General features: G+C 50.4%; 3 protein-coding genes across 3 annotated transcripts in view; 2 read left to right on the forward strand and 1 right to left on the reverse strand.

Annotated features, from left to right (window-relative positions):
• The window catches only part of LOC122382819 (roundabout homolog 2-like), an 80,673-nt gene extending 71,346 nt beyond the window's left edge, over positions 1-9,327 (forward strand). The window contains exons 5-13 of the mRNA XM_043368638.1: positions 1,088-1,354; positions 1,948-2,433; positions 2,782-3,341; positions 3,678-3,903; positions 4,226-4,702; positions 5,419-5,651; positions 6,731-6,884; positions 7,182-8,000; positions 8,272-9,327. Of these exons, the coding sequence (XP_043224573.1) occupies positions 1,088-1,354; positions 1,948-2,433; positions 2,782-3,341; positions 3,678-3,903; positions 4,226-4,702; positions 5,419-5,651; positions 6,731-6,884; positions 7,182-8,000; positions 8,272-8,384 (3,335 nt within the window). The 3' untranslated portion in view covers positions 8,385-9,327. The remainder of the gene's footprint in view (positions 1-1,087; positions 1,355-1,947; positions 2,434-2,781; positions 3,342-3,677; positions 3,904-4,225; positions 4,703-5,418; positions 5,652-6,730; positions 6,885-7,181; positions 8,001-8,271) is intronic.
• A 5,360-nt stretch (positions 9,328-14,687) lies between these two features.
• Positions 14,688-15,997, forward strand: LOC122382820 (pro-resilin-like). The gene has a single exon (XM_043368639.1). It carries the CDS (start codon positions 14,771-14,773, stop codon positions 15,854-15,856), a length of 1,086 nt encoding a protein of 361 aa, XP_043224574.1. The 5' UTR covers positions 14,688-14,770; the 3' UTR covers positions 15,857-15,997.
• Positions 15,998-17,451: 1,454 nt separating this feature from the next.
• Positions 17,452-20,636, reverse strand: LOC122382821. Its single transcript, XM_043368640.1, has 4 exons — positions 20,510-20,636; positions 18,906-19,047; positions 18,334-18,444; positions 17,452-17,806 (listed from the first exon to the last, which is right to left on the reverse strand). The coding sequence occupies exons 1-4, from the start codon at positions 20,590-20,592 to the stop codon at positions 17,705-17,707; spliced, it is 438 nt and encodes a 145-aa protein (XP_043224575.1). The 5' UTR covers positions 20,593-20,636; the 3' UTR covers positions 17,452-17,704.
• Between the last annotated feature and the right edge of the window lie 4,888 nt (positions 20,637-25,524).

Genomic DNA, 25,524 nt, shown 5'->3' on the forward strand with positions numbered 1-25,524 from the left:
GTCGCAGCTCTGATAGCGCGTCTCGGCCGAGAAATATCGTCAGTTCAGACAGCGCCGTATTGGAATGGCGTCTGTTTTCTTCGGCAACGCTCTGATTCGCTTTTTATCGTCATATCGACTAGAGGAGGTCCAATAGCGACATCCCCCGGGGAGCCGCCGATATTGGGTTACCTCGGCGGCTGGTTCTTGCCGCCGCCCTGGGGACCGGAAGCTGGTGGGTTCCGGTGGGTCCGTGGGGCCGACCCGTGCTCTCCCTCCCCTCCCACACCACCCGCCTTATCTGCCACCATCCGTGGGCTCTCTCTCTGTGTCTTTTTATCGTAGCCATTTCGTTTCTGGCGTCCTTTTATTACGGAGAGGATTCGGCCATCCGTCTCAGAACCGAGAAATGGCCGCCCGGCTCGCATTGTAGATGGATGGCGCCGGATGGAGGCGGCCTCGGTCCAAGACCGACCGCGCCCGCTAGACCCATGGGCGGACTTTATTGCAACAGGAAACTGGCGAGAAGGAGCCGAATCCATTACGGTTCGCCGAACATTTGGAACAGCCGCGCGGCTGCAAAACGGCGGTCCAACTGGGTATCATGTGTTGGTAACGTCGCCATCCGAATCGTGTTTGGAGAAAGTTAGCTTGTAAGCCAGTTGTAAAATAAGATCATGCTTGAAGTGCGGTACGTTGAACACGGTTTTTCGAGAGCGCTGAGCGTCACTTTGCCTGCAGTATAAAAACTATCGAAGTTCTCCGTCATTTCGTGGTGTTAAAACGTAGACCGTAGCAGCCTTTAAAACGTTTTACGTTCCCTTACTCTTCGGCAGTCAGCCTGCAGTATGTTTCAAATGGTGCCCGATTTTTCTTGTTTCAGAGAAATGTGCATCTGTTATAAGTAATGCAAGTGGCGCTGAGCATTTCATAATTATTTTCCCATGATCCACTTAGCAACGTAATGAAGAAGAGTAATCTGCTGAAGTTTGCATCCGTTAGAAGCGCTTTATGATGTTTGCCTTCAGCATGACCGAATTACCCAAAGCGATCTCCCGATGTCCCTCTAGGCTCTAACCCTCCCCGCCTCCGGCTGTCTGGCCGGCAGTGCGTCCGCACCTGGTCGACGCGCCCGCCAACGCCACAGTCCTGGCCGGTGAGTCGGTGGACTTGGTCTGCCGGGTGGCCGGTGACCCCACGCCCGCCGTCTACTGGAGCCGCCAGAACGGACGTATGCCCGTGGGACGGATCGACCTGCTGCCTGACAAGACACTGCGTATTGAGAACGTGCAGCCGCAGGACGAGGGCCTCTACGTCTGCGAGGCGGAGAATCCTGTGGGAAATGTCACCGCCTCGGCTACCGTCACCGTTCACTGTGAGTTAGAGTAGTCACCGACCAGTGTGAGCTGGAGTGGTCTACTGTGAGTTAGTCAACATATCCTGGGTTAGAGTGGTTGTCGACCACTGTGAGTCAGAGTCCTGTGAGTTGAGTCGGGATGGAGTCACTATGTCACCATCACGATGCGTGAGCTAGATGATCTTGCTTCATCACTGTGCTAGCGACCGTCACGCTAAGCTCAGTGTCATGTGCTACGCGGTTCTCGATTGTTTGCATTGCGGTACAGTCTATGCTCAGGCGCTGACGTCTCCTGCCATCTAGTGGCAAGAATATAAGTTGCACTGTAGCTTCGTAATGTTGGATAGTGCATGCGTGCAGAGTGCATCGGAAGACGTTTGCTGGCACATGAAGCTGTCTAGCTTTTTCAACAGGCTGCAATAATACTAGATTGATGGAAAATGATAAAGTTAGGCTAGTTGGAAAATTTCATACAGAATTGACAGAACGTTTTTACGCTTGTTCCGGTGTGGAAACACTGAGTCGCCGCCGTTCTGCGGACAGCCTGTTTCACAGCCACATAGTGTCCACTCTGCTCCCGGTGTCTAACCCCTCCCTCTCCCTGCCCTCAGCGCCGCCGTCTTTCGAGCGGCCCCCGAGCGACCACCGCGCGGCGCTGGGTGACTCCGTGACCCTCGAGTGCGGCACCACCGGCCGGCCGCCGCCCGTGCTCTTCTGGTCCCGCGCCGGCTCCGATGACGCCCTGTTCGCCGGCGACACTCGGGGCCGATTCAGCGTCGGTGTCGACGGCAGCCTGCACATCGCTACTTGTCAGGCAGGCGATCGGGGTCACTACTCGTGTACGGCGGTGAACGCGGTGGGCTCGTTGGTAGCTCGGGCACACCTGGAGGTGGCGGAGAGCGGGGCTGTCCGCCCGCCACCCGTCCTAGCCGTGCTGCCGGCGAATCAGACTCTTCCTCTCAACTCTCCTGCCCTGGTGCCGTGTCGGCCGGCGGACAGCACGGCTACTGTTAGCTGGATGAAGGACGGCCGACCGATCACCCCCGGTCAGCCCCGGGTACAGCTGGACACGGACGGAACGTCGCTCAAAGTGGACGGTGAGACGACGCAGCGGTAGGCCGAGGGAGGATTGGATATGTGGTGTTATTTGTGTGTGTCGGTATTAGTGATATGCGTTTACAGCGTATATGGGAATATTATTTTATTATTGAAATAGACGCTTCAACTGCATATGAGATAGCAAGGTTATTATGCTTCGCACTTTGGAGTCCTGTTGCTTTGTTTGATTTTCAATAAAGATTACGCAAAGCTGTATGTTATACGTAATCTGTTATCTTACCATCACGTGTGCTGTGAAATCGGATACTTTGCCTGTGAGCTGGCTTTCATGAGGCGTGTACCTTCTCAGTTCTCCCCTTTAACCGTCCTTCTCTGTGCCTTCACAGACCTGCAGCTGTCGGACAGTGGCCTGTACACCTGTACCGTGACCTCAGTATCCGGGGTCAGCACCTCCGCCTCAGCGCGTCTCACAGTCGCCAACCCGACCAACCCCAACATCCAGTTTCATCGTCTGGCCGGGCCGGGGTCGTACCCGTCGGCTCCGCAGCGTCCGCGACTGGTCAGTCGGAACACCACCTCTGTGGAGCTGGCGTGGCGGCCAGGCAGGCAGCTGGGCGGCTCGGCACTACAGGGGTACAGGGTGGAGCGCTATAGCCCGGATACGGACAACGGGTGGGTGACTGCGGTACAGAGAGTTGCCGCAGAGACAGTGACGGTCGCTGGACTCCGGCCCGACACCACCTATGTGTTTGGGGTGAGGGCGGAGAACGGTCAGGGATTGTCACCGCTCTCCGAGCTCTCTGTGCCGGTACACACCCTGCCGGCTCCGGCAGAGGGGGCGGAGGGCAGGAGGATGGCGGAGGCGAGCCGCGCGCTGCAGGAGTTTACCGTCAAACTGGAATCGGCCACCGCAGTGTCAGCCACAGCCGTGAATCTGCAGTGGAAGGTGGGTGTGCTGATTACTGGGTGATCAGGGCTTGTTTGCTGGTAAGTCGGGCGATCAGCTTTTGTTTGTGATTATTATATGGACCTGAAGCTAGAAATGTCGGACTATTTTGTTTGAGCTCTAGTCCAATGAACTACTTTGTAACAATACAAAACGTGAACAAGAACGTGGCTGCATGATTTTTGGTAGCCCAGCTCAAGTATTGACTGAAATTAAAGTGTCAGCTATAAGGTAAAGCATAAGTAGACGCCCTTATCGTTTTCGCCTCTTTGAATTCAGCACGGCTCTCACCACCATTCCCATCATCCCCCTGACGTTCCTTCCCTCTCGTTTCAGATCGTCTCCGGTGCCGACTGGGTGCAGGGTCTGGTAATCCGCTACCGTCACACCGACTCGGACCAGCCCTTCCAGTCTCTCAGCATCCACAACTCGGGAGCCACCGGATCCTACGTGGTAGCCGGCCTGCTCAAGTTCGCGTCGTACCAGTTTTTCGTGGTGCCCTTCTTCCAGTCGGTGTACGGCCGACCGTCCAACTCGCGAACCGTGCGGACGCTGCAGGACGGTAAGAGAGGATGAGAGGGCTCCTAGAGAGGGGCAGCAGGGGCATGGGCTGGTTAACTTGGGGTGATATAACAGATATTTGGGTAGCTTGCTTGCTGTTTGTATGACATCAGTATGTAGTATCGTGAAGAGACGGAATGCTATTAAAAAGTCAGCTCCTAGACTATATTTAGCTACAGGCTCAAGCAGACAAAATCAGTGATCAGAAATAATATTAATAGCCGTCTTGTTATAGTAACGGAGCTGGAACTTGCCATGCCGGCCTGCGATAATGCGCGACATTTAAGTGTCTCCGGAATAATCGACCGTCTCTGCTGTTACAGCTCCCAGCGGTCCGCCTCTGGAGCTGGAGGTGCGGCCGCTCAACTCGACCGCAGCCGTGGTCTCCTGGCTGCCGCCCTCCTCGTCCGAGCGGAACGGCATCACCCGCGGTTACCGGCTGCAGCTGAGCCAGCAGCGCGCCAGCTTCCGCTTCAACGTCACCGTCAACAGCTCCACCACCCAGGTGATCCTGAAGAACCTCACGGCCGGCGCCGGCTTCTCCATTCAGCTGGCGGCGGTGAACGAGATCGGCACCGGGCCGCTCTCCGAGCCGGTACACTTCCAGATGGCGCCCGACGCCAGCGCCCCTGGCGGCGGCGGCGTGAACTCGCGCCAGGTGCCGGCCGCCGGCGGACTGTTCAGCCAGGCGTGGTTCATAGCGACAATAGGCGGCCTGCTATTTGTGCTGCTCACGACTCTGGTGGCGGTCATATGCTGGCGCAGGAGGCGAGAGAAAAAGGCGCTCGGAAATCTGACCGGTGAGAGCCGCTGATGGCGAGGGAGGAAGGTCTTTTCTTGGGGAAGGTAGGCTCAGAAACAGTGGAGGAGTGTTGTTGAATAAGTCGGCATGACAATACTCTTACCAAGTCTCTTTCTATGCATAAGTCTCACACTCGTAAGTCAGCATTGCCATTGCGCTCGTTGTAAAAAGCTAAGCTTTTGATCTCCCCAATAGATGTCGGTAGTAGTAAACCCCTGGAAATTATGCTGTCCCGCAGGTCACGGGTTGATCACTGCGATAAGTTTTGGAGTATCGAGGTGTTTTATGGACGAAAATCCAGACCGCGTGGCTGCGTTGCTTCGCAATGTCATTATGAACGATTATCGATGCATTGAAAGACTGATCGATATGATATATTTCCGCGCTTGTATGTACTCGATTGACCGCCCTCTTTCCTCCCTCTGCGTCTCGGCAGTAGGTACGGCTCTCCAGCAAAAGAGTGGTTGGTTAGCCTATGTGCTTTTGGTGTAATAACTTTGAATGACGGAGACACTCCTGTAAAATGACTCAATAGAAATGAGAAGAGGGTTCCTGCACACACTTAGGCAATGGTTTTCAACAGCCATTAGACGTATTCATCAATGCAGATCGCTTATTGTGATGTTGGCAACCAACCACTAAATACCTGGAGGGCCGTACACATTCCCCTCTCACTAACCCCTTTGACCTGCCCCTCCCTCCCTCCATCTCCAGTACCGTCCGGTAAGCCGGACGACATCTCGCTACTACCTCTACAAACGGAGCGCGGACCTCTCTGGATCGACCCCGGCTACGATCGCGGCTGGCGCGGCGACTTCCAGAAGCCGTCTGAGGCTAAGCTACTCAACTGTGAACTGCCCGCGCTGGTACCGGCCGAGTATGCAGAGCTCGATCAGCGTGGCATGAGGACCTTCTATGGCCAGACGGGAGGACTTAGAGACGATCAGGTGAGGGGCGATGGACTCTGGTGTGGGGCAGATTCATTATTCAGTCGGAGGCATGATATTCAGGGTGATGCTTTTAAGTTCGATCTAGTGTAAGATACTAAGTGCTTGTAATGTCTATTTGTATGTCAGGTAAATGATAGAGCAACGGCTTATTTAGGATACCAGTGCAACGGGGCCCTTGGAACTTCTTTCTTGATATTACAAAACTTTTCTCTTGTGCTCCCCATTTCGGGAGAACTCGGCGTCATATGTAGATTTCCCAGCCGTTCTTTGTGAGGATCGCTCCCGCGGAGATCTGTTCCGGGTCCGGGTCCGGCTCCGGCCCGGTCCGCCGCTCCGGGCTGCCGTAATGGCCGGGCGGCGCGGCGACTCGGCTGACGAACGACCTCCCATCCCGTCCAATGTCTCATGCATGCGGATTTATTCGGTTCCTCTCCAGACGGCTGTAGGAATTTTCACAAGTTATGGCCCGCCCCGATCCGACAATATTCGCTGTCATATGTCACATACATCATCAAGTTGTTCTTTCGCCGAGCTATCCATCGTCAAGGATGCAATTTCGGCGACTGTTTTATGACGAAATCCCGGAATCCCTCATCGCTATGCAGTTTCAAGCAGACAGAAACTGCCGCTCGGGTCCGTTTTGATAGGACGCGACCAATCACAGCTCCTTTTTTCAGACACCGCCTGTCGTCATAAAGTCTTTCTTGCTCTCATATTAGCCTACGTTGGAACAGACTCAACATACCCATTCGTCCTTGTCTTATCCACATCAACGCATTGACCTTCTCACTCCAAATCATGAACTCGCTGACTCAGAATCAAAAGATGACTTACGATCGAGTCTCCTCGCCCCAGACCGTGACATTTCTGCTCGAATAACCCTGACCTCCATGACCCAAGGTGACCCGAGACCCCTGCTCTTTCATAAAGTGACATACCCGCTCAAAAACCACACCCTCAAAGCTTCGTTGTTGCATGATGTTAACTCTTCTACTACCCGTGAGCTTCCATACGTCTACCCTACCTCTGTTCTGGCAGCCTACCTATAATATAACACCCCTCCCTGCCTCCCCCAGGAGCCTGCCCCCTACGCCACGACAATGCTGGTGGGCGGTGCAGGCCGGCGGCCTCTGGTGCGCACCTGTGGCTCTGACGAGCCTGTGCTCCGACACTCGGGCTCCGACGGAGGGCCGGTGTACGGGTCCAGCTCCGGCGGCAGCTACTCCAGAGGTGCGTGATGAGGGGTAGAGGAGGGACAGAGATAGGTGGTGTGGCAAGAGGTGGGTTTGAAGAACAGACGATGAGAGGTTAACTAATGATGACATTGAAGTGTGTAAAAAATAACGCGTTGTTTGTCTGGATTAGTAGGCAAATTTCCAAATACGTATTTATTTGCTTATTAGCACGTTTTAATGTGGAATGCAGATAAATGTAATCGTAGCACGATGTGTCTCTTGTAATTTCTTTTAGGATGTTTTAATGTTGTTTGACATGCATGACTAACGGATTCGGTGTATTCTTTTGCAGCTCCGCGGACTCCCGGGTACGACACGCAGCCCAACCTGCCTTACCGGGACGACAACATCTCTCCCAACCTGCCTTACCTGACCGGAGCGCACTCTCCCAACCCGCCCTACCTGTACGAGGACAACTACCCGCCGGAGAGCTACCACCGGCCCGATATCAACGAGTTCGTGCCACCGCCGCCGCCGTGCCCGCCTCCGGATCTCACATCCACGCCGTCCCACTCTGCGCACTTCTCTCACCTACCACACGCCGGCTCATCGGGCTCCGTCCGCGGGCTGGGCTCGCCGCGCGCACAGCGCCGCCACCCGGCCGGGACTGGAACTACTGGTTCGCGGTCGGGCCGCGCGGGGCGCCAGCCGCTGTATAACCTGACGCCGCGTTGTGAGGCTGGCCCGGAGAGTGACCTGCCGGGGAGGAGGGCTGGCGAGCCGCGGCTGCAGCTCCAGGAGCGCTCCGGCGCGCCGCAGCTGCAGCTGTTCGGCGCCGCTGAGGAATCCGAGCTGTCGGAGCGCGAGCTGACCCCCGAGTCGTCGGTGAACGGCGAGGCGGGCGGCAGCTGGGAGCCCACCTCCTGTGACGAGGACAGCGACGCCGTCGGCGCCGGCGACGAGGCCAGTTTCAGTGAGTCGGTGCTGCGCGCTGCGCGCCTGGCCGGGGTGACGGTTACGGCGGGTACCGGGCCGCCCCGCCAGGTCTCGCGCTACCGTCCGGCGCCCCCGGTGGAAGGAGGTGGAGGCAGTCTGCAGGCCCGGCCGACCCGGGCCGGCAGGAAGAGGGGCCACAGCGGAGCTAACACCCTCGACAGGACGACTGCCACTGGTTAGTGGTGGGGAGATGGCGGCCGGGGTGGAGGGAGATATGTGACTTGTCAAATTATTACAGCTTGGAACATGGGTTATTGTTTAAATACCAACATGTAGTAAAGCTATTTGTGGATTACAATTTACATCATGCAACTTTCTCAATGATCAGAGATTAGTCAAAATTGAACCATCTCAAATATCTGTGATTGGGCCCGTCAACCGTAGTCGCTCTACTCGCATTCCTTCGAACCGTTGACTGACGAATGTCTCCACCCTGTCCTTTTCAGCGGGCATTCCGGAGCAGTACCCTCCGAACAACCTGAATCAGAGGAACTATCGGACTGAGGACGACGTCCATAGCGAGGAACGGGGCCCACTGCTGGCTACAGGGCCCTCGTGAACGACTGGGACACAGGGCCCTCGTGAACGACAGGGGCCCACTACTGGCCATAATGCTCTAGTGAGTGGTCGGGGCCCACTCATGGTCACAAGGCTCTTGTAAACGACCGGGACCGGATGATGGAGTCACCCGTCACCGGTCAGTCGTCAGTCAACCGGCAGCAGTCTGTCGTCAGTCATCAGTCATCACCGTCAGTCAGTAGTGAGCCAGGCTTCTGAGCTGGGCCCATAGCTGATTGGCGTGGATTAAAGCGATCTCCCAGCGTGCGCCGATGGATTTCTTTCTACCAATGATTGAGCCGTGTTTTTAGTACCAGGCATGACTTGAAGACATCCTCGTGTCTGTCACAGCACTTAAGCTGAGATTTCTGGTCTCTGACCGAGCTCGCACGATGCATTGATATTGGCGGAAGTCAACCACAGCCTTGAGTTATTGGTTAGACTTTCAACGCGGGAGCCAGGAGTTCTCTTCTTACGAGGAGGATGCTTTTGTTATCGGGGAGAGTAACTTGTGTGTCTGGTACACACTTCACACGCGCACTGCATTGGATTTGAACTATGGATTCTTAACGCGGTCAGTGAGGTCGCCTGGCCCGGTCAGGTCGCTTCGGCTGCGTCTCGCTCTCACGCACAGCGTGTCTGAGGTGCAGAGCACGTGACTGCTAAGAGACTGAGCTGGCACGGCCCGTCTGAGACTGGTCTGACGTGACCTATGCTAGTGATGCCGGAGGTCACATAGGCGGAACATATGCTGAGGTTCAGGACATTGGAGCTCTTTGTCGAGTGCTACTGTTGGCTATGCGTAGACACAATCGTGCCAGATCACAGTCATGTGTGTCGAACTCTATCGAATCCGTGGTGCGTGCCGCGGCGCGAGTCTGTTCCGTGGACTGAGCTATAGAGAGTGAACGGCTGTGATATTTATATATAAACGATAGCTGCAGTGTCCTGTGTCGCCGCAATAACTTCCTCTGTGATGGAGAGGATGATTGGGAGAGCGGCGCTGTTAGAAATCAGGGTCCGGCGCGCGACGACTTTGTAGAAACAGGGATAGGGGGAGGGCGGAAGAGGTAGAATGGCGAGCGGTGGACTACTAGTCACATAAATGGCTCCACAACTTGCCATATCTCAATCGATAATGCCAATAAACAGTTGACAATGCTGAAGCGTTTTGTTTTCTTTCACCGAATGATGGTGTTACCTAACCTGACCAGTAACCGTATTTGTATTACCGTATTTGTATTGTATTACCCTGCTCTCCGCTACTGTTTTGGCATTTGGGTATCATTGAGTGATTTGCCTAAATTTGCCAAGTTTGATAGGCCTTGACCTGACACTGACTTATTGCTAAACACAGCGTCGTGCTTGGAGAAACATTCTAGTGGTGTTTCTTCTTTTAGCTGCATGTATTACCACGATTACAACCTCGTGATTTTAATTCGAGTGAATTAGATTGTTAAATGCATTAAATTGCACATGGTTGCACATGGTTGCGTGATGCTTCTCCATTCCATAAGGTTCATGTGTTCATTAGCCTACTGCTGCATTCCATGAAATATGTATATGATTGTTAGGGTTAGTTGCTCTCGCCGCTTGTTTTCGGCGATGGTCGGCAGTGTCGCTTATTTCACACACTCCTCTCTATTTATACACTCATTGCAAAACTCATTACCCTCCCTGCCTCAGATAGGCTCATACGCTGGCGACTGAGGGTGACTCTCCAGGCAGTAAATCACGGACCGTCTCGTCAACAGCCGTGTAATGACGGACTGACAGTGCCCACTCGTCTTCATTACCAATCTGCCGGGGGTTGACCGCGCCGCCCCCCCCCCCCCTGGGACGGTGGGACGCCCCCTTCCCAGGCGGGCCATCAGTGAGCGCGACCCGGCCGAGAGGCGTGTGGTCGACCCACCTCAGACGCGACCGACATCTCACCGCACACGGCCGCTCCGACCGTTTCGACACCCTCCGCGCGACCCCGAGCGCCGCCGCGGCTAACCGCCGACCGCGGCGGCGCGGCGGTGTGTGGGCGGTGGGCGGGACACTGTGCGAACTGTGCACCGGTCGTGCACAGTGCGCAGCCCCCGCTCTGGGTCAGAGGTGCCCCACCGTGGGCTGATTACCGCGGCTGATGGATGAGATCACGACAGGCACGCGTGCGCCGTGCACGGGGACGTGCCCCGCGGTCGGTGAAGATGTCGCGCATGGCATTGGCGGCGACAGCCAGCGACCGGCGTAATTAAATTATGGCATGCGTAAATAAATACGTATTACGCCCGAAGAATTATACGTTGATAACGGTCGTCAAATGCGTATGCATTCTGGTATGTCATCAAATTTGTTAACCCGTGCCTCACTGGGGGGGGGGGGCTATTCATAGCCCCCTCCCGTTTTTCTGCAATAACTTCTAAACGACTTGACGTATCGCCGCCAAACTTTCAGTACCTTCGGCTGCATCAATTTGACACCTTGTGTTAAAATTTGAACTTCGTATCTATCATAGGTCGGCCGGAAATGACGTCAGAGTGACGTCATGTTCGGCCGATTTCGACGCAAAACACTGAACCACGGGAATCGCTCCCAAGAGCTCAGTTTTTGAGCTAGATCCAATTTCTTTGCATGAGAGGACTCAGAATGAACTGCGCTATCAAACTGCTATCTCGAATTTTCAAGATTATGAAAATTATGAAAATTAGTTTAATCAAAATTCAAAATTTGTATTTTTATATTTTTTCAAAAACTTTTTGACTTTTCGAAAAAACGGAATATATATGATAGAACGCATGGTTATGACTTACTCTAGCAAGTTTTAGCCAGATATCTTCAAAAATGGTAAAGTTATGCGCATTATAGCAAAAATTTCACAATTTTAATTTTTTCAAATCAATTTTTCTGTACGAATTTGACATCGTACATCAATATAAATAGCACCATCGTATTCCTGAGCTCAAACTGCATCCGATAGACATGTTTTTTATTCAACAATTTCAACTTTGAAATTTGACCTTTTCTGACCTGAAAGTGACCTGACCTCAGCTATATTCAGATGAAAATTGCCTCAAATGACACAGGCGGCACCGAATTCGAAATCTGTGGCCTAAATGGACCATAAAACATGTGTCACGTGACCGACTTCTGACATAAGATTTCCGTGACCTATGATGACCTGACCCTGACCTGAAAATCAAAGTACAAGTTTGGTACCCTCAGGGTATCTAAAGCACCTGTTCACGAGTGCGTAAACCAAAACTCAGCCTGATCTGACCTGTAAGACGGCAGCCGCCAGCCAGAGCCCAAAATGTGAACAAGCCAAATATCGACAATTTTCACTTTGACCTGACCTGTGACGTCATCAGTGACCTCGAGGTCAATGAAATTAGGTTTCGTTCGACAGTTTTTCCGGGGCTATTAGATGCCGTTTGAATTTTGACGATCGGCCCAGTAGTTTCGGAGTTAGGAGGGGGGCTATGAATAGCCCCCCCCCCCCCCAGTAGGGCGTGACGCGTGTTATACACAGACTCCAGTGGGGCGCGGGTTAAGTACAGCTTAAATATTAAGAATGGTCGAAATGCTTATGTTGCATATCATTCGACTCGGTTCTTCAAGAGGAATAGAATGATACCATTTTGAAAGCTGTATCTTTTTGTTATGTGACAAGTTATTGGCACAAACAACATTTGACCTCAGTTGACCTCATTTGACCTGACCCATGGATAAGTAGGTACACGAAACAAAGAAGCACCAAGTGACATAATGTTAAAGGTAGTGTGCCACCTTTGAAAGATTTCCCATTTTATTTTTCCTAGGATAAGAAGCTTCTGTTTTTACCTAATATCACAAAAAAAATCAAAAATGGGCCTGGAATAGTGCCTTTTTCGCCTAAAAGTTTATCGGTTTTTCGATATGTATAACAACTGTAGTGGGCTGACCTGCAAACAGGCGTCGGCAACAATCGCGAATGCGGCGCACATGTGACAATAAGCAAAGGTCATTATAGAGTTACGACGTACGGGAATGAGTTATCAGCTGTCTAATCGTAGACAACACAATGTCGAGCCTTAAACTGTAAGCCTGTATTGGTATTGTTTCTTTTATTTGGCTGTCGAACATTATTTATGGTTTGAAATATGATTTTATGTAAAATAATTGATATGAAAAAGCCGTCTCTTAAGTTATGACCCCATTTCACCACACGCAAGTGGCAGAAATGACAATGATCAGCTGACGCATTTTTCTTGGCCGAAGTCAGAGCGCGCGGCCCGACTCACCACCACCGCACCACAAAGTATGAGCAGAAGCCGCGCCCAAAGCCAGGGCCCCGGTAGGCGGTAGCCGGTAACGTGAGGTAGCCGAGTCGGGGCAGCGTGCGCTGACCCAAGCCGGGGCCGCAGCTTTGGGCGCGGTCTACCGCATCCCCGCGGGCAGCCCCGGGCTATCACATGACACCGGGAGGACGCGCGGCCCCGGCTTGGGTCAGCGCACGCTGCCCCGACTCGGCTACCTCACGTTACCGGGGCCCTGGCTTTGGGCGCGGTCTACCGCACCACCTAACAGGCGTGTTCGAAACCGCAGGAGATGATGATGAACGGGTTTATCGAAACTTGATTGGATGAGCATATCGGTAATAGCGATTTCAGTGTGTGCATTTATTGTTCATAGTGGTGTGAAATGTGGTTGGGGTACGACCGACAACCCGTCGGGGCGAATTTCGCACTGGGGTACTCAAAATTTGAAGAATTTAAGACGTTTCCATGAGTTTTGAAGGTATGGATAAGTTCTAAAATCCGGTTCTCCTTATCTGGGCCATTAACTCCATACGGTCCAGGAAAGCTGGCACACTACCTTTAAGTACTAAGGTTTCAAAGCACAAAAGTGATAGAGCGAAGCGGATATCTCCAGTATTTCCCGAATTGAATATTTTCCCACAGGCTTAACATTACGAAGTAATGACCTCTACTAACTGACCTCAGGTCAGTGACATAAAAAACGAACTATATGTCATACCTACAACTCGGTAAACTTAGCACATCCTGAAAGTTTGAAAGAAAGCAGTCCAAAACTGTAAGTTAGACAGGTGCATAAAGAAAATTGAAATTTGACCATGACCTTGTACCGGTTTTTCTGACCTGGTGACCTGACCGAAGGTCACCTGGACCTTAAATTTTCAGGTCATATGTAAAAAGGTTGCCCCATAGAGGCTGTGCCAAATTTGACGGCGCTGCGCGCCGCCGTTTTTACGCTATCTTCGAAAACCCCTAGAGGGGGGTCGCATCGACCCCCCCCCCGCCAGGGCGAGGGTTAAACAATGTTCAATTCCTCCCATTGCCGTATAATGAAGTGGTCACCTAAGTGACCTGATCTTAGGTCACCGATATATACTAAGGTCGAGTTAGCTATACGTTATATCACCCGAAACGATCCGCGAAAGTTTTAGAGCAATCGTTTCATCGCTGTAGATAAGACGAGCATTTATGTCTTACATCGGATCCTTCACCCATGATCTTGAATGACATGGATCTAATTTTTACGACATACTTTAAAAAGGCCAAGATTACTACAACATAAAAGGCTTATAATAAAATTTGCGAGATATCATGCTGCTTATTGTTACGTGCCGCTGTTTTTCTTTTCTTTTTAGATATTCGCGAAAACGTTATGAGGGAGGTCGTAAACACCCGTCTAAATTTCGCGAAATGCAAAAAATGTTTGACTTCATAGTACACATTTATTAGCCGTTTTCACGACGGTCTATCCGGCGAGTGCACCTGATTTGACCAAATCTGCACCTAATCTCTTTTACCGCAAATATCTTCATTTTATGAATTTATTTCAGTGTTTTAATCGATGATGCTCTCTGATAATACGACAATGCAGCCGCATATAAGGAATTAGTGTAACCCTAGATGATAGCTACTAAGAGACACACTGAACCTGATTTGACCAAATCTGCACCTGATCTGCACCAGATGTGCACCAAATGTGTACCAGATGGGCGTCGTGAAAACGGCTATTATTTACCTACCTATGAGAGGGCGACGCTCACCTGTACCGTTACCGATTCACAGTCGGGGTCTTTCAGTTCAGTGGTGCTACTGATCCCCATTCAGCGCTGGCCGGGAGTTCCAGACCACATCTCTCGCCGGTCGCGGCCGCCGGTGGGTCTGATGTCTCACGGCGAGCGCTCCTTACCGCCCGTCTCCCACCGCTGTCCGCCCGCGCCGCCGCGCGAACCCGCGACCTCTGACCCGCGACCCGTATAAAGAGACGCATCACTGCAAAGTCGGCATCAGTCGGTCTGTGCAGTTGCATCTGCAACTACGGCGGTAGCAGCGACAGCGACAGCAGCAGTCGGAGCATCATCCCCAGTGCAGGCAGACGGCGGCAGTGATGGCTCCCCTCCAGCACCTCCTCCTCCTCTGTCTCGCTCTGTCCGTCTCGGCCTCCCCGGACGGTTATACAGACGGCGGCGTCACCCCCGTTCCCGTTTCCCCCAGTCCCGCCACGTACCGACCTCGCTCCCCAAACGACAACATCTTCGCCGGCAGCAGCGCGGGCGGCGTGGGCGGCGGCTACTTCCCTGCGGCTGCTGGCAGCGGAGGTCGAGTCATCTCAGTGGGTAGCGGCGGCGGCGGCAGGCGCGCCCCCTCCTCCGCCTACTCCCCCGCCCCCGGCGGTGAGGGCATGCCGTACGACTTCGGCTGGGCCGTCCAGGAGCCGGACAGCGGTAACGAGTTCACTCACGAGGAGACGTCCGACGGCGTGCTGACGTCGGGTCAGTACCGGGTCAACCTGCCTGATGGCCGCGTTCAGCTGGTTACCTACACCGTACGGGGAGACAGCGGGTATCAGGCGGAGGTCACCTACGAGGGAGAGGCTCAGTACCCGCCCACGTCCAGCGGGCAGGGGTACAGCTCTGGAGGTCAGCCGAGCTACAGCGCGCCCGCCGGCGGAGCGGCGCGGTACTCGGCTCCCTCTAGCAACCAGCAGAGGTACTCGGCTCCTTCCAGCAACCAGCAGAGGTACTCAGCTCCCTCCAGCAACCAGCAGAGGTACTCGGCTCCCTCCAGCAACCAGCAGAGGTACTCAGCTCCCTCCAGCAACCAGCAGAGTTACTCAGCCCCCTCGAACACCCAGCAGCGGTACAGCAGCGGCAGCGGCAGCCGGTCCCCTGCTGCACCCAGTCGCGGGTTCCCCAGCCGTGCCGGACGGCGGTACACCCCGGCCCCTAGCACCCAGTACGGTGCTGCTCCGTCCTCCCGTCCGACCAGCCCGGCCCCCAGCACGGAGTACGGTGCGGCACCGGCGACCCCTCGCTACTCACCCGGCCAGGACAGTAGCGGAGGATTCGGCAGCCGCCTGACGCCTTCTGCAGGCGTCAGCTACCGGGGGTCGGGGTCGGGCGGTGCCGCTCCGCAGCTGGAGAGCACCTACGGAGCGCCGGCCACCCCGTCTCAGTCGTACGGAGCCGTCTGAGAGTCGTACGGAGCCGTCTGAGAGCGGCAGACGTCACAGGGAAAGTCACCGAGCGGTGTCACCCATCCGTGCTTCTATCCTCAGGATACTGAAATCCTTCTCCTCCAAGCCGCAACCCCCCTCCGGGCTGGACAGGCAACTTTATCTCATGCGGGCTGCTCCCTTGGTGCGGCACCGCTGCTCCTGAGGGAGCGCACCCCGTAGCCGGGTGCAGTGAGTGCCTTGGGGCTGGGTGGCCTGTCCTCTGGACGGGCTCAGCCCCGGCGACTCACTAGGGTGCCTGCCCAGACCAATGTCTCCCCCTAATTCCTATCATCCTTCCGGCTCTGCAATGGTCTTGTCGACCGAAAGGGCCTAACCCAACAAAAACCGAGCGGTGTCGGTGAACAGGATCAAGCGCTTTTCAACAGTGTCGACTGGTATAAATATATGTTTGTCTTTGTGAATGCCTATTTATGTGTGCTAAGTGCTGTATATATGTCGATAATTGTCTGTATATGTGATAAAACAAAATGTCTGATTTTAATATAATTATGTTCCGTGTCTATATCACCGATTCTTGAGTTTCACTTCTCAGTGTCTAGGTAAAAACGCGCAACCTTATGCAACAAGCTACGGCCGCATTGAAAGAGGAAATACATAACAGTATCCCTAAAGTGCTATCCCTAAAGTGCCTAAAGTGCTAGATTTCTTAACCCACGAGCCACTGGGGGGGGCATAAAGTTGCCCCCCCCCCTTTACGTTTTGTGAAATATCTCCGAAACCTGATGAGCTACGAACGTGAAACTTGGCATAGCTTCAAATGAATACCTAGGCAATGTTTGAGGAAAGTTTGGTGGTTGTAGCACCTAAGATGACGTCACAGTGACGTCATAAAGTTTTGTCGTTTTCCGATATGGACCGTTTCTGATGACGCTGAGCATGAAACTCAACTGTAAATGAACTAGACAGCACCTGCTGTCATCCTAAAACATCTAACTACACTTCCATCTAGTTTCTGACCAATAATCGACCCTTTATATTCGGTCCCATATATCTGATGTATCGTGAGGAATATGAGAGTCGCAAATCTATAATTTCACTTATGACGTCACTGTGACGTCATTTCAAATGGGATCGACACCAAATTTGGACACAACCTCGGCTAGGTATTCAGAAAGATGTGTGCAAAGTTTCGCTTCTCTATCTCTTCGCGTTGCGACGATATCGTCGCAGAAGTAAAGGGGGGGCAACTATATGCCCCCCCCCCAGCGGCCGGCGGGTGGCGCGGAGGCCCAGCGGCCGCCGGGTTAAAAAGAAAAGGTCAATCCCTTATGATTCGCATGTAGAAGGCATATTCTATCGGCTGAAGCCAGTAAAAATAAAACTATTCACGTTGTTAAATGTTTTTTATCATAAAATGCTATATACCTACGGTCATAGCGATCCAGTCATAGCATTTCATTTATAATTTTTCCGGATAATATGTATGTGTAGTGTAACAGTGTTTAATCGGCGATTGAAGCTCTTACTAAACGATCCATTGCAATGTCTACCGTTTTTAAATAACTGTCACAGCTAGCGAATAAATATTTCGCTTTACACAGAATAACACCTTTTGTTTGCGCTAATTTCATTTATTTTCGCAACATATGACCACAACCGTGCAACAGCGCCGCCGATACCTATGGCTGTTACCGATGGATCGGCCAACTGTTTTCAGGGTCCGCCGCTTCCATCAGGACGCCCGTCCTGGCGGTCACCGTTTTCGGCAAGTGGTCCCGTACATAGGGCCGCCATGTTCAGTAGGCCGCCGTTTTCAGCAGGTCGCCCGTCCTCAGGCCGGCTGTTTTCAGCATGCCGCCGTTTTCAGCAGGTGGCTCCGTCCTTGCAGCAGAGGGTGGCATCTTCTCGTTCTGATCCAGTATACATAGGCTTGTCCTCCCCGCAGTACGTATAGAAGGCGCCAAACTAAAAGGCAAAACGACATTTGAAGGTAAACGTAATTTGCGGAAGAGCAGTTAGGAGTATTGCCACAACATATTTTGCAAGGCATATGTATCTCCAGCAGTTGCAACCAACAATTAATCACTTTTATCGGAGTGCCTAATTAGTAATGACAAGTTTTTCAATTTTCAACATAACGTACAACAGGTATTAAAAGTAGATATGCCTGTCACGCCATAGGCTTTATCTGCCCCTGTTAAATCTCCGTTTTCTCGTAAAACCGTTTTTCTTCTCATTGCTTTCCCGCAGTTTTGATTTTATGCCAATTGCCAACGTGTTTTACCAAATGTCATATCTCCCGAATGTCACCGTGAACGACCAATCTTGCAATGACCTTTCATAAAATTTAAGTGTGCCTTAAAAACCTCAACCGTGACCTTCCAAGGCTCACTGCGACCTTCCAAAACTCAACACAAGCTTCAAAATCCTAATGTGACCTTCAAAATATTATCTTGACTTTCTCCCTCTTCCCGTGACCTTCCCCCTCTCACCGTGAACGTGCCCGTCTTGAGCAGCTGGCAGAGGTCGTCTCCAATCGTGTGGGGACTGCCACGAGATCGGCTTGTCGCGTCCAGGCTCCACTTGGAGTTCACCTTGGCGAACTGTGGTTGAAAGTTGAATCCGGAAAGAGGGCACGGTTAGTCACATGTTGAGGGAGATATCTCAGACGTTTCTCAGTGGCAGCTGCGCAATGATGAGATGCGTTGGAAATGGAGACAAATAATACGTTTGCTGAGAGGCTAACAAAAACAATGTGAAAGAGAAATAGGCACAGAGGGAGATAGCGATGATTGAGAGAGAGAGAGAGAGAGAGAGAGAGAGAGAGAGAGAGAGAGAGAGAGAGAGAGAGAGAGAGAGAGAGAGAGAGAGAGAGAGAGAGAGAGAGAGAGAGAGAGAGAGGAGAGAGAGCTGGGAGACGGGCAGATAAAGACGTAGCTACGGACGGACGGATAGACGGATATACTCGTATGTATGACGGACTTAAATGCAGAACGAAGAGAAAATACATCAAAGCGATCATTCCTAAAAAGTGTGAGGCGCCACAACGATCGTCGGTACTCACCCAGCCGGAGCAGACTCGTTTCATGACGGCCATATCTGGGTTATCGCAGTCTACCATAGGCTTGCTCATCTCTTTGCCGCTGTACAGCCTTCCGAAACTGTTCCCAGGCTTGTCCATCACATACATTGCGCATTTTATAGTTCTGAAATATGTCAGTTATCACTTATCGATAAGCTTCGTTGGATATCCCGCGCCCCGCTGGGGGGGAGCAGAATCTGCCCATTCTGCCCCCCCTCCCGTTTTTCGCCAATAACTTCTAAACGCGTTACGCCAGCGACGTCAAACTTTCAGTACCTTATCATACATCAATTTGACACGTTCCCTGAAAATTTGAGCGAAATCCGTCGGAAAATTTTTGAGAAATTGACGTTTTAGTGACGTCATGTTCGCCATTTTCGCCTCAAAAACGGCAAAATTTCAAACGCCGCTAACATCTTCATTTTTAAAGGAATCAAGACGTAACAAAAAGGTTATACGTGATTCTACTTTGTCTATCAAATGGCTATCTCGGTTTTTTGAAAATTTTGGATTTTGGCCAAAATTTTTCAAAAAAACTGACTTTTTTGGGAAAATATTTATAAAATCCAAAATTTTGAGTTTATCGAAAAAACCGGAATATATGTCAAAGAAGTGGTCTATGTGCACCTACATACCAATTTTTAGAAGAATCGGTTCAAAAATGTGGGAGTTATTCAAAGTTTTATGACGTCACGACACACAAAATTTTTGAAAAATGATTTTTTTTTGGAAGTTCTAGACCTCGTACGGAAACAAAAATAGCACCATTCGATTCGCCGTGAAAAACTGCATCGGATAGACACCTTTTTAGGCCTTAACAACCAACTTCAAAATTTGACCTCACTTGACCTGACCTTGACCTGACCTCGACCTGAAATTCATCCAGAGGTGGTCCATATCACTTATTGAGTGTGCCTATTGAATTCCATGAGTAAAATGACCCATAAAACATGTGTCGGACATGCCCTTTTCTATATTTTGTTTTTGGTGACCTGACCTGACCTGACCTGACCTTGACTTTGACCTTTGAATGACATTGTGTGCAACGAATATTGTCTTGGTAGTCTAAGAACACGTTTTGGGCAATCAGTCTCAGTCCATTCTTCGGCAATTACGGTGCAAGGCCGATACTGTAGAAACTTGCATTTTGTACCCTTGACCTGACCTTGACCTGACCTCTGACCTACTTAAGCAAAAAAATTTGGGCTCTTAAGATCCGCCTTGTTGAGAGCTTTCGATTGCCGTTTTCCCCGTCTTTCTACGACCATCGGTTCGGAAGTTAGACAGGGGGGGGGGGCAGAATCTGCCCCCCCCCCCCCCCAGCAGGGCGCGTATGGCTGAATAGCCCAGCGGGGCGCGGGATATAATGCAAATCAACGTCGCGAAAATATGCACCTGAGTAGATAATGAGTTATGTTTACATTGCTAATACGGGTAAAGGCCCACTGAAATAGGGTGGATTGCTTTAGCCGTTTGAAGAGAAATCCGTCTCTATTTTTAGGATCTTATATTCGAAATGAATTACATTTCCGTTCAAACAGATTTCGTCATGTCTGACAATTTATTTGCCGTCCATGTTTACTGACCCGTCGGAGCTATGCGCGATGCTGAGCAGTGTCAGGGCCACCAGGAGGGGCGCCGAGCCCGCAGTTCTTCCTGCACCTGCCATCTCTGCAGTCTGCACTTCACAACGACACTCGTACCGAACTCTACGTCAGGCCTCGCTCCTCTCTTTATAAACCGCCCTGGGTCGGAGGGCGGACTGTCATCGAGGCCTGGGTCGGGTCGAGATGCGCAGTAGGGCTGCGTGTCGCTAATGGAAAACAGATGCCAGCACCTGGATTTGGAGCAGAAATTACTATTTGTTTCGTAGATGTGAGGTAGTGGTGAGCCAACATCCTGCCGCCTTCACTCGGTACGTCACCGAATCGCATGACCGAGCGTCGCGCGTCGGTGACTCCGGTCGCTCAGTTAGTTATATGCCAACTTTCGGTCACACGCATCTCAAATCTTCGCAAATAGAGGGATAGGGATCAAAGAGGGAGAGAAAGAGAGAGAGAGAGAGAGAGAGAGAGAGAGAGAGAGAGAGAGAGAGAGAGAGAGAGAGAGAGAGAGAGAGAGAGAGATCAAAGAGAGAGAGAGAGAGAGAGAGAGAGGAGAGAGAGAGAGAGAGAGAGAGAGAGAGAGAGGAGAGAGAGAGAGAGAGAGAGAGAGAGAGAGAGAGAGAGAGAGAGAGAGAGAGAGAGAGAGAGAGAGTTGAGACGTGTCATGCGAAAAAAGTATGAAGACCTTTACTCTTATATTTTATACTCTTAGTCTTATATTATATTTTAGGTCAGGTATGTTAGCCCATGACCGACTGGGAGGGTCCAATCCGACCCCTCCGTTCTGCTTCAATGGATCCTGAGCTGTTTTATATACAAATTAACGTGCAACTTCATATGTTTTAATTTATCTATTTTTATTAATTTAATTTATTTATTTTCTATTTTTCTTCTCAGAGTTCAACAAGTACTTATGCATTCTTTTAGGCCAAATATTTTACAGCATATAATTTCCATGAAACTCAGAAAAGAATAGGTATGCTTAATAGTTACCCCGCGCCCCACTGGGGTCTGCGTATAACACGCTCTACTCGGGGGGGGGGGGCTCTCCATAGCCCCCCTCCTATCTCCGAAACTACTGGGCCGATCGTCAAAATTCAAACGGCGTCTGATAGCCCCGGAAAAACTGTCGATAGAAACCTAATTTCATTGACCTCGAGGTCACCGATGACGTCACAGGTCAGGTCACAGTAAAAATTATAAGCATTTTGTCTTGTTCACATTTTGGGCTCTGGCCGCCGTCTTACAAGTCAGAACAGGCTAATTTTTGGTTTATACACTCATGAACAGATGCTCTAGATACCCTGAGGGTACCAAACTTGTACTTTGATTTTCAGGTCAGGGTCAGGTCATCACAGGTCACGGAAATATTATATCATGCGTCGGTCACGTGACACATGTTTTATGGTCCATTTAGGCCATATACCGGGTGTCCCAAAAGTAAGGTCATGATTTAAAACTTAAATATCTCGAGAAGTAAGAGTCCGAATCACTTCCAATTTTAACACGTGCAAGGTACATCCATAAAATTATTTTCTTGCATGCTTAAACCATTTTTGATCATAACTACACCGAGCAGTAGGCATAAAACTGAGAAGGTCGAAATTCAACTCTTAGAGAGGGTCCGTCATTAAAACAAAGGGTAAATGCCGCCCAGTTTTCGGCCCTAAGCAGACCCTATCAGCTCGCCCATCTCTGAACTCATGCATAGTTTCGCCTCAACCGGTAAAACGTCAGAAAAAAGGTATAATGTACGCACAGGGCATGTATACTTAGCCACCTGTGCTTCGAGGTCCTGAGGACGACAGCGGGAATCGGGTGACAATAAATCAAGAGAGGTGGCCGAGAGTCCTCCCAGTGGTTCTTCCGCTCGTCGCAACGCAGCTGTGCCGACACCATCAGCCAGCAGTGGTTTCAGCAGGATGGAGACTATGCTTGCACCGTCCTGAAGATCATGCATTGTCTCCGAGAGTGGATGTGAGATCCCGTAATTTTCAGTCAGGGCAACGCCATTGAATGGCCTCCGCGGTCACCTGACGTTACACCTTCATATTTTTATTCTCTGGGTACACAACGGAAAGATTGTCTTTTAGGACAACCCAACGAGCCGGGAAGAACTACAGGATGATCCCTCCGAGCAAACATAAGCGGCATCTTACCAGAGAATCGCTCCAGAATAGTGGAGGAAGTCAAACGTACACTGTAAACCAAATTGACAAGTCTTGTGTAATATAACCAATCATCTCTTGGTATGTTTACCAACTGATACTTTTCAAACAAGCCGTTGTCTGGTGCATTGCTTGTCAGATGACAACTACGAGTCAATAGTTACTATGCACACCAACTTCTCAGTATCCAGACCAACTCTACATTTGTTTCAACGTTTGTTTCTTAACCAGTTTTGGAAACTTGTTGCCGCATGGTTATTTAACCGGCGCCTAACTTGTACTGGTCAGCTGGTCAGCATACACATGGTCAGCTGCGCCCGTGACGTCAGACTTGGCGGACCAATCAGCGGTCGCCGTCCGGCCCCGGCGCGGCGGTTTCAAACCGTTCAAACCAGCAGTTGTCGCGCGGCCGCCGTGCAGCATGGATCAGCGACGAGGGCTGTTCCAGCATTTGTGCAGTAAAAAGTGAAATATGTGAACTGTGGTGTTCGTGCTGTGAGTGAGGCCCGCTCTGGCCTGCGGGACGCACTAATCGTGCCTATACCCGCGGTCGAGACGCCTCCCTTCCCCTGCGCGCGCAATGTAAGTGGGCCAGACCTTTGCATGCACATGTGAGCAGATGTTTTGCGGTCGGTGTTTTTTATATATAAATACATTTATTTGCCTTTAATTCAACTCTTTGTATTTTTAACTTAACTGATGGACATATATGGGCTGTAAAAGCTAATCTGGTTGGCGATCATGCTTTATTCGAATTATCTGCGTGATCGTGCAACTGCCATGATTGTTATGGTCAATGTGGAAATATTCGTCATACGGGCATGTTATACTTCTGGCTTGATGCGATGCACAAAACCGTGTTCTTCCACATACGCAGCAGTTCTTGCTTCAAAGACTTATATGCTGACGGTGCACGATAGGTATACCTTATACCTCATGCATTTACCACATCCATTCGAAAATATGCACTTGGAATTGTCTCCAGTCAATAGTATTAATTACATACTACGTGATGTAGGTACGTGACCGTAATAAATACTAATGATTCCAGAAACTTCCGAATGGATGTGGTGTATGCATTCATCGATTATATAACCCATCAGTATTTCGTTTCTTGTCAGCACAAGCCTTTGAGCAATAACTGATGCCAGTCATGATTTTGTGCACCACTTCCAGCCAAAAAATGACCTGTCCGTATAGAAAATATTTCATGAATCAGTATCGTGGCAATTGAAAACGAACGCGAATCGTAAGTTCTTAAGGTTATCAACGCAAACAAAGCGATTGTAAGGAAGAACAAGTTCGAACTGAGCGTTAGTACACTTACTTGTTGACAATTTGTAAACTAGCAATGCCCAGTCAAAGGCTAGTTCATCAACAAACCAGGGGTTGTTGAACCGACAAGGAAACGGCTATGCCTATCCAGAAGTTGGTAGGTTCACAAGGCCCAGACTAGTACTCAACAAGGTGACGCCTATGCGAATTGGAACCAAACTTGTAGACAAACTGTTAGTTTGTTGGCCAACACGCCTGGGGTTGGTGAATCGACAAGGTGACGCCTATGCGAATTGGAACCAAAGTTGTAGACAAACTGTTAGTTTGTTGGCCAACAAGCCTGGGGCTGGTGAATCGACAAGGTGACGCCTATGCGAATTGGAACCAAACTTGTAGACAAACTGTTAGTTTGTTAGCCAACAAGCCTGGGGCTGGTGAATCGACAAGGTGACGCCTATGCGAATTGGAACCAAACTTGTAACAAGGAGCCAACTTGTAGATTTGGTTTACAGTGTAGTCTATTCATGCACGCGACCCGAAATGGCAGCCATGTAGAAAAGCAGCAAATGTGGGGCTACGAGCCAATGTATTGACTCATATGTATGTCAGAATAAAATTTTATAAAATGCTCTTTCGTATGATGTCCTATTTATATCTATCCATCGCGTATTTTTGGCAGTGTGGCCAAAACAAATGATGACCTTACTTTTGGGACACCCGGTATATCGAATTTGATGTCGTCTGTGTCATTTGAGGTCATTTTGAGTCGAATTTAGCTTAGGTCGGGTCACTTTCAGGTCAAAAAAGGTCAAATTTTGAAGTTAAAATTTTTCAACAATAAAGATGTCTACTGGATGCAGTTTGAGCTCAGAGACACGATGGTGCAATTTATATTGTATTGGTGTACGATGTCAAATACGTACTGAAAAATTGATTTGAAAAATTAATAATTGTAATTTTTTGCAATAATGCGTATATAACTTGGCCATTTTTGAAGATATTTAGCTAAAACTTACTGGAGTTAGTCATAAGCACATGCGTTCTATCACATATATACCATACCAGTTTTTTTTCGAAAAGTCAAAAACTATTTGAAAAAATATAAAAATATAAATTTTGAATTTTATTATATAAATTTTTTCAAAATTTTCAAAATTTTGAAAATCCAAGATAGCAGTTTGATAGCGCAGTCGATTCTGAGTCCTCTCATGCAAAGAAATTGGATCTAGGCTAAAAACTGAGCTCTTGGGAGCGATTGCCGTGGTTCAATGTTTTGCGTCGAAATCGGCCGAACATGACGTCACTCTGACGTCATTTCCGGCCGACCTATGGTAGCTACGAAGTTCATAGTTTGACACGAGGTGTCAAATTAATGCAGCCGAAGGTACTGAAAGTTTGGCGTCGATAGGTCAAGCGGTTTGAAAGTTATTGCAGAAAAACGGGAGGGGGCTATGAATAGTGGGGCTATGAATAATAGTTAACCCGCGCCCCAGTGGGGCGCGGGTTAATTTAGATCAACCTGCAGAGAAGAGAAGCAAATATGACTTTATAGTC

Source organism: Amphibalanus amphitrite, unplaced genomic scaffold, assembly GCF_019059575.1.
Source record: "Amphibalanus amphitrite isolate SeventyFive unplaced genomic scaffold, NRLGWU_Aamphi_draft 000147F_arrow, whole genome shotgun sequence".
In the NCBI taxonomy this organism is placed as follows: Eukaryota; Metazoa; Arthropoda; class Thecostraca; order Balanomorpha; family Balanidae; genus Amphibalanus; species Amphibalanus amphitrite.

Excerpts from the sequence above, each read along its gene's own strand:
- LOC122382820 (XM_043368639.1), top strand. The coding sequence starts at position 14,771 with ATGGCTCCCCTCCAGCACCTCCTCCTCCTCTGTCTCGCTCTGTCCGTC.
- LOC122382821 (XM_043368640.1), bottom strand. The coding sequence starts at position 20,592 with ATGGCAGGTGCAGGAAGAACTGCGGGCTCGGCGCCCCTCCTGGTGGCC. Across the intron at positions 19,048-20,509 it reads ATCGCGCATAGCTCCGACGG|AACTATAAAATGCGCAATGT; the intron begins GTCAGTAAACAT and ends GACATATTTCAG. Across the intron at positions 18,445-18,905 it reads AACGAGTCTGCTCCGGCTGG|TTCGCCAAGGTGAACTCCAA; the intron begins GTGAGTACCGAC and ends TTTCAACCACAG.